The sequence below is a fragment of the Carcharodon carcharias genome, chromosome 31, assembly GCF_017639515.1.
Source record: "Carcharodon carcharias isolate sCarCar2 chromosome 31, sCarCar2.pri, whole genome shotgun sequence".
Lineage (NCBI taxonomy): Eukaryota > Metazoa > Chordata > Chondrichthyes > Lamniformes > Lamnidae > Carcharodon > Carcharodon carcharias.
Genome location: NC_054497.1, coordinates 16520439 through 16533991, shown reverse-complemented (window position 1 = coordinate 16533991; position 13553 = coordinate 16520439). Strand labels below are relative to the sequence as shown.

Sequence of the window (13553 nt, the reverse complement as noted above, 5' to 3'; positions counted from 1 at the left end):
TGAGGGACTTCAGCTACAGAGATGGATTGGCGAAGTTGGAGCTATTCTCTTTAACGAAGAGAAGATTGAGAGAAGTTTTGACAGGGGTGCTGAAAATCATGAGTGTCTGGACAGAATAGATAGAAACTGTTCCCATAGGCTGAAAAGTTGAGAACCAGAGATCAGCAATATAAGATGAATGGCAAAAGAACCAACAGTGACATGAGAAAAATCCTTTTTTATTCAACATGCGGTTAAGATCGGGAATGCATTACTAGAGTGTGTGGTGGAGACAGATCTAATCATAGCTTACTGAAGGAAATTGGATATGCATCTGAAGAGAGAAAAATTCAGGGCTGGGAAGTAGGACTAGTAGATTTGTTCTTTTGAGAGTCAGCATAGACATGTCAAACCAAATGGCTACCTCCTGTGCTGTAACCATTCAATAATTCAATGATTCAGAAAGACATAAAGGCTGAAAGATATTCCAGTGATTTAATTCATCCTTTTGGCCTCATAGATAGCATGATTAACTAGCAACTTTTGAAGCTCACTAGGTTAATATAACGCTACTGGAAATATAAAATATTTCTATTACAGTAAGCAAAGCTACCTATAACTAAATAATTTTAATAGCTTGCAAAATCTTTAGCTATGTTTGCCTTGCATTATAAACATTATAAATACTTATAAAGCATTAAGTTTAATGATGTTGGAAAAATTGCAATGGAAATTCTCTCTCTTCTGTTCTTCCAGAAATATTTTCAAATCTCATCTGCTTGGATGTTGGTGCTGTAAAGCAGCAAATTAGAAAAGCTCTACCAGATAATTGGACTAAAAAGCTTGGTCACGTGACATGGGACATCACAAATAACCAGCACCCTCCAGTACACTGGCTTGCACAATTTTGGGACTTTCTGAATCAGAATTGTAAATCTCTAGATAAATTTGAAGGATTGCCACTTATACCACTCAGCTCTCTAAAGGATTCCATGAACAGCCTCCAGTTAGCACATTTGTCCAAGAATATAACAACCATATTTCAAATGCAAAATGGTTACAAGTTACCAGATACAATTGCCAGTATAATCACAAGAGCTGGAGGTAATGTAGTTCAAAACAGTGATGAATTTCTAAAACATCAGCAATTAGCTGAGTATGTGTTTGTACCAAACCCAAATAATGTTTTGAAATTGTTTTTGAACCTGGGTTGTGATCAAGTAGTAAAAGAGATTGGTTCTATGTCGATTGAAGACAGAAGATCATTGAGAGGTTTTCTTGCTGAAGCATCCATATTTGATGCTGATGAGATAGATATGTTATTCAAGTTACCAATCTTTCAACAAATGATGTCTCTTAGGCCTACAAATAAAGGGCTTATTACAGCTGGAACACATGGAGCCCTGAGTAATGATGTTTACCCTGAGATCCCAGATGACATGCCTTTACCAGAAACTGTACTTAAGTGTGTTGATGAGAAGGACAGGAAACTCATGTTGATGAAGGGAAAATTGCTGACAGCGGCAGATGTAGCATTACTCATGTTGAAGGGAGTGGAGACCCAAAAATATGAGCCTGAACAAATCGAAAAGGTGATGCTCTGGATTCTAAAAAATAGTGAGATACTTTTTAAACAAAAGCCAGAGTTATTCGACAAGTGCAAAAATCTTAGGTTTTTGACATCAAAGGACAGAGTTGTGCAAGCATCTTCCTTATTTGATCCAAACAATGAGACCTTTCAGCATTTCTTTCAGCCAGAATATCAGCACTTCTTCCCCCCTCCGCTTTATTGTAAGGATGAGAAAATCTTGCTGACATTGCAAAAGCTTGGGCTAAAATCAAAAGAAGATAGTATTTCACCTGATGACCTTTTAAAGGTAGCACAATTGATAGACAGACAACACAGCCAGGCTAGTGATATTGGCAATATTTGTAAAAAAGCCGAAGCTTTAATTAAAGTATGCAATACAACCTCGGTTTTGGCCATTTGTTCTTATCAAATTGTGGAACAATTATTGTCTTTACATTGGGTGCCCTGTAGTAGTCTTTCAAAAATATCGACAGAAAACAAAAAAATAAATATTGATTTTAATAAACCTGAAAATGTAAGAGATTCTAAGTTTGCCAACATTGTTGGGCTGGTTATGCCACTTACTGACAAGTTTACTGAGAAAGCAAGCAAAATCCTGGGACTACTAAACCTACCACCAACCCAGAAGGTGATTGAAAATCTTCTATTCATAATTGACCAGGTATGCACCAACAGTAACTCTCAATCCAACTTCCTAATGGATTTGCAAAATATCTATGAATATATGCAGAAGCACTTCAATCAATTTAAGGATCTCTTATTGGCTATAGAACAGCCATGGGTGTGGGATGGGACTGGGTTTGCATACCCTCAACATATTGTTTTCTCTTATCCTGAAAATTTAGATCTCAGCTATTATGTAAAGAGAGTCCCACGGGAAATATCCCAGTACAGAGAATTACTGACTGAGTGTGGAGTTAAAGCGGGCTACAGTGATGATGAAGTCATTCAAATACTTTATCGCATAAGAGATAGCACAGTTAAACTGAACTCTGGCTATGGTAGCCCAAGTGAATTAAAGACTATCATTTTCATACTTGATTGGATGCGCAGAAATAATCTTTCATATAATAATGACCTTCCAGTCCCTGTATGGAAAGGCACCCAAGGTGGATTTTGCTTGAAACCATGTTCCAAGGCTGTTTTGTGCGATTTAGACAAGGGAACACTGGAGGATATTAACAAAAATGAAAACTTTTATGTTGTTCATAAAGAAGTAAATCTGGCAATAGTTGAATGGCTGAATGTGCCTGCCTTAAGTAGCAAAGTTCTGCATCCTGAATTAATTGGAATAGAGCAATATGGACAAGTGGAACCCATTGTTCTGAGAATTAAGAACATTCTGAAAGAATATGATCAAGAATATGATCTCTTCAAAGAGCTGCTTCAAAATGCTGAAGATGCTGGTTCAACAGTTTGCAGTTTCCTAGTAGACATGAGACAAAATAAAGATGCACCTGAAAGCCTTATTGATCCTGGCATGGCCTCATGCCATGGACCGGCACTTTGGTCATACAACAATGAGTGTTTCACTGATGATGATTTTCATAATATAACAAGAATTGGGACAGGTTCCAAGGAAAACCAAGTTGAAAAGATTGGTAAATTTGGACTTGGATTTAATTCTGTTTATCACATTACTGATGTCCCATCAATCCTCAGCGGAAAATACTTGCTTATTTTTGATCCAAATGTTACTCATCTGAGGAAACATATCCATTCTGTAACCAACCCTGGAATAAAGCTTAATCTTTATGAGCATAAGCAGCTAATTCAAAGATTTCCTGGACAGTTTAACCCTTTCAATGGAATATTTGGATGTAATTTTAAAATTGGCACTGGAGAAAATTTCTATTATGAAGGAACTCTCATTAAGTTGCCCTTCAGGACACCAGAGGAGGCTGCAGTATCAGGGCTTTCCAACAAGTATTATAACCAGAAACACATCATGTCCTTGGTGGATAGTTTCAAGCAAATGTCAAAAGATCTTGTCATATTCCTAAAGAATGTGAGAAAAGTTTCACTGAAATTTATCAGCGAGCATTCAACTCATGAAAATCAGATAATCTCTGTATTCAAAATGGAAAGACAAATACTTAATATAATTGAGATGGCAGATAATTTCCCAATTAAAAAAATGCAACAAAATGCACTGAATATATTGGAAAGCACGAATAAATTCTCTAGAAAAATTAGAACTTTGAGCATGTCAACTATTATACAGTTTACAGAAGAAACTATAGATAATCCTAATCATATAAAATATTGGTTGGTTCATTCATGTTTTGGAATGGCAAAAGCCTTACAGATTGCTTGTAGTAAAACAACATATGCTTATTTTGCACCCCCTCTTGGAAGTGTGGCCATACCCCTCAAAAAGAAGAAGGAAACTGGACATTGGATGCCAAACACTGAAGCACATGTGGGACAAGTATTCTGTTTTCTACCTCTTTCTCTTCAATGTGGTCTTCCTGTTCATATTAATGGATCTTTTGCAGTCACCTCAAACAGGAAGAATCTTTGGAACTCTGGGCCAAAGGGAGATTGGAATCAAGCCCTTTTGGAAGATGCAGTTTCTGCAGCTTACATCACATCTATTTCACTCATGCAGCAAATGTCACAGAAGGGAGAATTTGAAAATTATGACTATTACACGTTTTGGCCTAATGTGAAAAATGTAGATAATCAGTTTAGAGTAATTGTGGAAAATTTCTACAGAGCAGTTGCACATGGTATCAACGGTGTTACAGTTAAAGCATTCAGCAACGGAAAAGACTGGTGCCCAATAAACCAGGCTCGTTTTTTGGATTCACCAATTCTCAAAAACAAAAGAGTTGGAGAGTCTGCTGTTACTGAATTTTCCAAATTTCTTTCAAAACCCTTTATTTCAGTTCACTTGCCAGAGTGGGTTAAACAAAGCTTCATTGCCAGTGGATGCGGGCATTCCATTGAGCAAAACACATATAATTGGGAATTGTTTTACAAAGAAATTATATTTCAGAACTTAAATGTTATAGATCCCAAAACTAGGAATAATTTTATTATTTATGCAATTGACATGAGGAATTCATCTATTGATGAAATGTTGAAGATAAATCCATGTATGCCAGCTAGTGCAAAGAAAGATCTCCAGTATATCAAAAATCTTGTACATCCAGAAGGCAAGATTGCCTGTCTTTATGATGAAGAAGATGGACGGTTCCTTGTAGGAACTTCTGAAGATTTTCTCCATCCTGAGAGATTGTTAAGGCTAGAAATGCTGGGGATGGTAAAGGACAAAATTGTTTTTCCTGAATTACTTGAAAGAGCAGAGGCAAATAAACAAATATGGGAACTTGATAGGAACAAAGCATATCAAAGAGTTCGTCATATCTTGGATTTGCTTAAAGACCTAAAGGAACTCAGTGATGATGACCAGCAAAACTTACAGAATGTGCCATTTCTTCCTGCTTTGCTTCCACATTGTCAGGAAAAAAATGGTCCTGTAAGTACTCTTGTTTTGACAAAAGCAAAAGATTTGTACAGTTGCAAATGCCAATCACTAGTGAATATGACAGAAATGGTTTTAGACAAAGAACTGCTGAAAGGAACCAAACTATCTACAGAAGCTATTTCCTTTCTAGGTTTGAACAGACAACCACCTATTGAGATAGTGTTGGAACAACTGAAACGTACATATGCATGCAATAATCTAGCAACTAGTGATCTGAAAAGAATAACTAAAGAATGTTACATCTACTTGACTAAACAGTTAAAGGGAGATCCAGAATCAAAAAAGGAAATATACAGTGCTGCACAAGAATTTCCCTTTATTTTAGTTCATGGACAGTTTGTGCCTGTCACACTGGTTGCTCGTAAGGTTTCATTTGATGCTGTTCCATACCTTTACGAACTTCCCAAAGAATATATAGAATGTGAGGAATTGTGGAAATGCTTAGAGATTAAGGAGCTATTCAAACTCCAAGATTATATCTCCGTGCTGAAAAGAATGTCAGAAAAGTACCATGGATCAAGGCTCTCCGATAGCGATCTTGCTGTGTGTCTTAGAATTGTAACAACTGGATTCATCGAAGCATCAGAACAGGAAGACATCTTGCAGAGTGTTCTCCTGCCCAATCAGCACTGTATCCTTCACTCTGCTCAAACGTTACAATACAATGACACACCATGGCTTGTTGTAGGGGATGATGTAAATCTCTGCCATAATCAGATAGCTAGAGAAACAGCTGTCCGCTTTCATGTTCAGACAACAAAACACAGAGCCATGAAAAATCTACAGGTCAAAGATATGTCCCTTTGGGCACAGGAATTCGGCCAGCAGGAAAAACTAACAGTACGTTTAAAAAATATCATCAAAGCCTATCCATCCAAGAAAGATATACTAAAGGAGTTGATTCAGAATGCAGATGATGCTGAAGCCACAGAAATTCATTTTATTTGGGATCCCAGAAAACATAGCAACACAAAGACCTTTGGCGAGGAATGGAATACACTTCAAGGACCTGCACTATGTGTTTACAATAACAAGAAGTTTACCGACAAAGATATTGAAGGTATACAACAACTTGGAGAAGGTGGCAAGCGCAACAGTCCAGAGAAAACTGGAAAATATGGTCTTGGTTTTAATTCAGTGTACCATCTGACAGATTGTCCCTCTTTTATGTCAGGTGACAGTATGTTGTGTATCTTTGACCCTCATTTGGTTGTGCTTGCCACAGCAAAGCCACATTCTCCAGGTGGTATGTTTATAGTCAACCAGAAGTTTAAAAACACATTTGAGGATGTTTATACGACCTTTCTCCCATCTTTCTTCAATCTTGAATTGGGTACCATGTTCCGGTTGCCATTGAGAACAGCAGAAATGGCAGAAAAATCAGATATCTCAAAGCAGGCAGTCACTAAGGATGTAATTTTAGAATTGCTAGAGGTATTGAAAGAAGATTCTGATAGTCTCCTTTTGTTTTTGAATAATATCAAGAAAATTAGTTTTCATAAAATAGACAAAAAAACAAGCGAATTGCAGGAAATATTTACTGCAGTAGTAGAAATGTCACAGGAAAGCACCAGGGAACAAGAACACTTAAAGCATTATATCCAAAAGTGTTCAAGTTCTAAGACTGTAATTACCAAAATAGGATCTCATCAAGTAATATATGAAATGGAGATTCGATCTTCTATCAAACATCCAACCAAATGGATTTTGGCAAATAAGGTGGGTGTCACAAGTGTAGAAGTAACTGAATCAGTGCACAACTTTTGTTCTAACTTAGGTCAAGTACTTTTGCCCCGGAGTTCCGTTGCAGCTTGTATTAACTGCAACAGTTTTCAAGGTAAAGTCTTTTGCTTCTTGCCTCTACCTATAGAGACTGGTCTCCCTGTACACATCAATGGAAACTTTGCTGTTGACTTTGCCAGGCGAGACCTTTGGAAACAGGATGGACAAAGTGGAAAGATGAAATGGAACAACTTTTTAAAATTACATCTGATTGCACCTTTATATGCAGATTTACTTGATTACATTCGGAAAAGTTTATCTGGCAGCAAAGTCAGTCCTCTAAAATTTGACAGTTTGGAATTATGCAGAAACGATATTGAACCTCATTACCTATGGTTCTTCCCTCATATTTCTGAAGAAGTTCCTCAGGAATGGCAATTAATGATAAATCAAGTTTATAGATGCATATGTCAGAAGTGCCTTTGTCTGATTCCTATAGTCAGACATGAAAATAATCAATTTCATTGTGAGAAGAAGATCGTTAATATTTCATGGTCCAGTTTGACTAAAGAAAAGAGAGCTGAAGTTCCTCACTTTGTAACTGTTCACATAACTGGAAAACTGATTGAAATTTTAGAAGACATTGGTATGAATTTAGTATTGCAGTCTGACTACATGACCAAAATTTTGAAAGGTCTAGAAAGGGCTTGTATGGATGCCTTTGTTTTAAACCCAGGCACAGTCAGAAAGTTTCTTCAGATCCATCCACTTAACAACCCAGAGCTAACAAAGAGCAGCTATCCTTTCCTACTCAGTGAATCCCTGATTAAAGATGGGACCAGATGTGTGGCACTTTTGGACTACTGTCTCTCCGATGTCAAGGAAGGAAATTGTAATAGTATAAATAGTTTACCTCTATTGGTCACACAAGATAACATGTTGGGAAAATTTAAACGTGCCTCTCCAAAATATATTTCTAAATTTTATGATTTATTTCCGGAGTCCCAGGTGTGTTTTGCAAACTATGATGTCAACAAGAAATATAAGGACTTCTTAATTGCAGCTGGCTTTTTAGAAGACTTCACAATTTCAAGGGCTGAGCAATTCATCCGAATCAAACTTGGGTACAAATTTCACATTAACTCCACTGATCCACACCAATGGCTGAACTGGACTGAAAATGAGCAGTTCATGGATTGGCTGAAGAAATTGTGGAAGTATTTTGAGAGTCAGATGAAGTGTGATGATGATAAGGAGAACACAGTTGATAAGCTTAAGTTATTATTCTCAGACCTTGCAATATTACCTGTGTTATGTTCAAGTTATAATGATGACCAGCACCTCCTTGCACCTCTGGGATCATTAAATAGTGTTATCTGTGAAATGACTCAAACTAATATAGCACGAATTCTGCTAAAGCTTGGATTTGCTAAAATTGCTGTGGATTACTTTTCGTTGAGGGTAATGTTTAATTTTATTAGACCTAATTCACTCAAAACTGATGATAAAAACTCAATCCTACAACATCTGCGTCTGACAAAATTAAACTGGAATAACTTAAGTGAGTGGGAAATGGAAACCATTTTAAGGTTCCTTCATTCTGGAATGGAAGCAAGTGATGATAAACATAAGTATCAGGAACAGCTGAAAACACTCCCACTTTTTGAAAATATGGAAGAGACTTTTGAAAGTATTGAAATGTACAATGTGATTTACATTCTGAATACTCAATTCAGCAATACTTTTCCACATTTGTATAAATTAGACAGCTCGTGTATGTTTTTGAAAAAAACAAGGATAAACACTGAGGTGTCAGAAGATCTGGGGATTCAAGTTATTGATGATTTTCAGTTCTTTATGGATTACATCCTTCCTAATGTTGAACAAATATTTAATGATCAAAAACTGGACGTCATACGCCTGTTGTATAATATAATCTGTTGTTATCTCACAGCCTATGAAAAGAAGAAAGAACAAATTATGTCTAGTCTCAAAAATGTAAAACTGATCAAAGCTAAGAATGGGATATTTCAAAAGGTTTCTTATTTCTACGAAAACAGTGGACGGTTATTTAAAATCATGATTCCTACAGAAAATTTTGTTCCTGAGAATTTTTTTAAAGATATGGGATGCCACCTTGATGATTCTAATTTGAACAAATTGCTAAAGGATCTGGGATTGAAGTGCTCTGTATCTTCAGATGATTTTATTGCTTTTGCATCACAAGTTTCAGAAGAAGTAAAACTGCATGCTCCTTTGAAAGAATTAATTGAGAAAAGTGATGCTTTAGTCACACACTTGTGTAACATAGATGAGGAAAACCTTCATAAGAATTTTTATGAAAAAGTAGCAAATATTAAATTTATTTATCCACACAAAGTTCGGGAGAGTTTACGTAGCTTGCATTCTCCTTATGCAGAAGGAAGGAATTTTGTTGCTTTAAAAGATTCGTTGGTGAAACAACGCGATGAAGATGAAGAACTGGTTTGGACCTCTATGCCCATACTACCAAATAAATGTAGCCAGTCAAGAAATAATATAAATAAATTAAAAGCTGTTGGTGCTATTTATAATCCTCCAGAAACTGTAGTCATTGCAAACCTTAGGAAAATTTGTTTAGCACCCTGCAAAAATCAGAGTGTTTTAAAAACCAGATCAAAAGTGCTTCAGACTGCTTATGGTTTTCTTCAAAACCATTCATTTGATGTCCAGGCCCTGACAGACCTTCCAATTGTTCTTGTAGAAGAGGACTCTAAGCTGGTAAAAATCAACCAGGTGGTGTTCGCTTTACAAAATTATCTTGAGTTTCGTCCTTATTTATATCGGCTTCCCCCACTTCTCGCTCCATACCGTGAGTTTTTCCAGAAGTTGGATGTTGCTTTGGAGCCATCAGCTTCCCACCTCACCCAAGTGCTTAGATCTCTTCATGAAGATTCCAGCAAAATGATTAGTTTAAATCAAAACCAAATGACGACTGTAAAACGAACCCTTTATTACCTATTTACACTTCTGGAATCCAAGGTAGAGGAACGAGTACTTGAAAAGCTAAAGCCCTTGTATCTCCCAGCAAATGATGGCTTTCTGTATGCATCAGACACATTATGTTTTAATGACAGGATTACCACTGGTTCTAGAAGAGATGCCAAGGCTTTAAAAGGAAAGTTTAATTTTCTTCTAGATCTGGGTGAATGCTACCTAAACCCTGATCCTTACAAGCAGATAAATCTTTTACAATTTCTACCAGAAGAAGTTCGCCCCAAGATGCTTTCACAGTTAACAGAGGAAATACTTAATGAATCAGTTCTACGCATATGTCCATATGGAGATAATTGCACATTCAGAAATGATTTTCACAAACTTCTTGTGTCCTCTAGTTTTAGAGTTGGGTTAGTGAGTTTGTTAAAGGGTCAGTGCAGCGGAGAGTTATCTGTGAGTGACGTTGAGCGTGGCTGTGAAAATGTCTTTTCCAAAATACAAATTATTTGCTGTGAGAAGCTGGAAACAATCCTTTGTTTAGGGTCAAAACAACTGAGTAATACCAGCGTTGAAAAACAAGTGTACACTAGGATGAACAACATGGGGAGTGGTGTGGTTTATCTGGAGCACAGAGATAATGTACCATTCAGCATGAAAACTGTCATAATACATTCTTTGGCAACAGAAATTAATTTACTATTGAAGAATGCCTTAAACAAAGATTCACTATTAATCCTGGTGTTGATGCTCAGCTGTGAAAATCCACAAGACATCCAGAACGTATTAGAAGGGAAAGGCATCCACACTGGTAACTTAAAAATTGAGGTTTGTCTGGACCTGCCTAATCCTGGAGAACCAATTCCTGAAGAACTGATTCATACACTGGAAATGGATATTATGCATAATTTCAGAGTTGGTGAATATGTAGCTTATAAAGGCCCCTCTTCCAATGACTATCTGTATGCCATTTTTATTGAACGATTAAGCACAGACATGTTTATCAAAGATATTAGGATGCAAAAATATAAAATAAAAATAGGTCCAGACTCATTCATTGTAGTCAACCATCTTGATCTCTATAAATTCACTCAACAAAAAGTGCCTGAGGAAGCGTGCCAGAATCTTGTTGTATTAGATATACCAAAGGACAAACAACAAACATTTGGCCAGAAATATGAGTCTTTTGACAACATTAAGAAAGAAATTCAAGAATATCTGAAAGAAATAAGGAATCTCCCAAAGGATGAGAGGCAGAAGGCAATTCGCCGCCTTTACCTGAAGTGGCATCCAGACAAAAATCCAAACAACATTGAAGTGACAACCAAGCTGTGTCACTTCATCCAAGAAAAGGTTAAGCAGCTAGATATAATCCAAGCTGAGAACGGAAGCAGCTCGTCAGCTTACAAAAGCTCCTTTTCTAGTAAAGAGGATGATTTTTCTTCTTTTTTTAACCAATGGAATAGTGAAGCGTCAAGGCATAAGCAAAGCCAATCACAGCAGAAAAAAAATCAGTCTGCTAATGAATTCTGGTCATTCCCAAAGAAAAGTCAGTCCAATCCAGAAGAAGCTCGAAGATGGTTTAGACAAGCAAAATGTGATCTTAGAGCAGCATCCAATGACCTGGGATGCACTAGTCTAGACTGTACTGCCACTGAATGGCTTTATTTTAAAATCCATCAAGCAGTGGAAAAGGCTTTAATAGCTGCAGAATACATAAATAGTGGAAAATGGGTTAGTGACCATAGCATTACTTTCCTTGCTAGCCAGGTATCGAGATACAGCACAAAACTGTCAGACCTGGAGAACATAGTGAACAAACTTAAAGAACATGGGGTAGACAGCAAGAAGACCCAGTATCCCAACTACCACTCACAGCCCCATGTCCCAAATGACCATTTCAAGGCAGGGCATGAACATGAGGTTCTGAATTTAGCACAAATGGTATTGGACAATATAGAAGGATACATCATGAGTAACTCATAGAAAAAAAAATCGCCTGTTCAGTGATCAATACTATTTCAATGTCATTAAAAATCAATACCTGACTTTAGACTAGAAACATTGCTTGTTCAAAGAAATTGCAGGATACAACAAACTTCGTTTAATATGGTTAAGCACGTTAAATCTGTCACCTACAAGTACTGATATCCAATTAACTGTTCTTTAACATTGTACTCACAAGTTTTTGACACTGAGGTGACTGCCAGTCAAACAATTGACTGGATTAGAATGCTGACAAATGGTTAATGATTTCACTGTAATTTACTTAAGTCAGTTTCTCTTCTGTATATATCTAATAATGAATCTAATGTCAAATAAATGTTTCTGTTCAGCAAATATGAACTGTGAATCTAAAACCATTTTCTTCCTGCAGTCATTATATTCAGTTTTGTAAACAGCAATTTACAAATAAAACAAATAAGTTTACTGAAAATACTTTTATTTTGTCCGAACAAAACATTTTAAGGTGTGTGTTTTAAATTATGCAATTGTTCTGTGGATAACCTAACAGTGCTAATACTGCTACAGTTCCAAGTTAAAATGTAGTATACCTGAAATTATACAGTGGAAAACTGCTAATATTTCCCTGGAATCTGGACAAGTGAATGGATTGTCAAAGCAAGCACTTTATTCACTTTACAGAAACTGTATTGTTTACTTGGGCACTTCTGTCTCTATTTTGGTTAAAATAGAGACAGAAGTGCCCAAATATCTAACTTAATGTAAAATATTGTATTCAAATGTTTTATTCAAGTTTTGTAATGGCCATTGTTAAACTCTTAAAGGTGTAATTATGTTCCATAGAAAATAAGTCTCTCACTATAATCTTGTGCTGAGCTCAACGTGGGTGCCATGAGGAATACAATTGGCATCAGTGGTTCTAAGCTAGGAAGAGCAAAATCAGTCAACCCAGAATACTATTCAGTGATTCCCATGATTAAGTCTAAATCAGTTTTAAATAAGAACATAAAATGCTGTAAATACTCAGCAGATCTGGAAACATCTGTGACCTGCTGAGTATTTCCAGCATTTTTTTTTCCAGATTTCCAGCATCCACCATAATTTGCTTTTGTATTAGTGAGTAAATCAATTTTGGTGTGATGCTCCTGTAGTCAACCCATTTAGTAACATCTACTATCTGCACTCACATGAAAAATGGCCACTTGGGCAAGCTAATGGAGGTTGTGTTAGCAATGTATGTTTATCATGTTGACAGACATTCCTTAGTCCGTGATTTAAAGCAAATATCAATTTATCTTAATTGGGATAATGGCTCTGCTAAAATAGATGGAGGAATTTGATATGTTTGTTTAACGTTCAGTTGTGTTTATCGCAGCAGTAATTTCTAAACTCATATGTTTAAAGCAAATATTGAGAATTAAAACTACTAAAAGATTTAGTGTAAAAATGTAAAAGATTGAGCATTGTTATAGATGGGAGTGGGGGGGTTAATTTAAACAGTTCTGACTCCTTTCACCACCTGCCCATAAACAAAAAGGTGTTTTTGATTTTGATTTCCCTCTTTATAAGTGGTGGCGTATTTCCCAACCCCTCGGTTTTGGTATGATCCAATTTCTATTAATAACCCCACAGCAAACTTGAGATAGGGTAAACTCAGAGGGCTAGTTTACTTCCACACACTCAAACGCAAAAGGAGATTCACAGCGTAGCCTCCTTTTCACTAATACAATAAAAAAGGGGGATAGTGAAAAAGATTTACAGGGCAAAGATCACAAAATAAAGAATCATTGTTTCATGTGAGTTCCTTCATAGAGATCAGCAGGTTGAAAA

At 36.4% G+C, this 13553-nt stretch overlaps 1 protein-coding gene across 1 annotated transcript in view; it reads left to right on the top strand.

Moving 5' to 3' along the window:
- The window catches only part of si:dkeyp-118h9.7 (sacsin), a 73551-nt gene that overhangs the window by 58750 nt on the left and 1248 nt on the right, over window positions 1–13553 (top strand). Inside the window, exon 8 of the mRNA XM_041177628.1 lies at window positions 736–11733. Coding sequence (XP_041033562.1) covers window positions 736–11733 — 10998 coding nt within the window. The remainder of the gene's footprint in view (window positions 1–735; window positions 11734–13553) is intronic.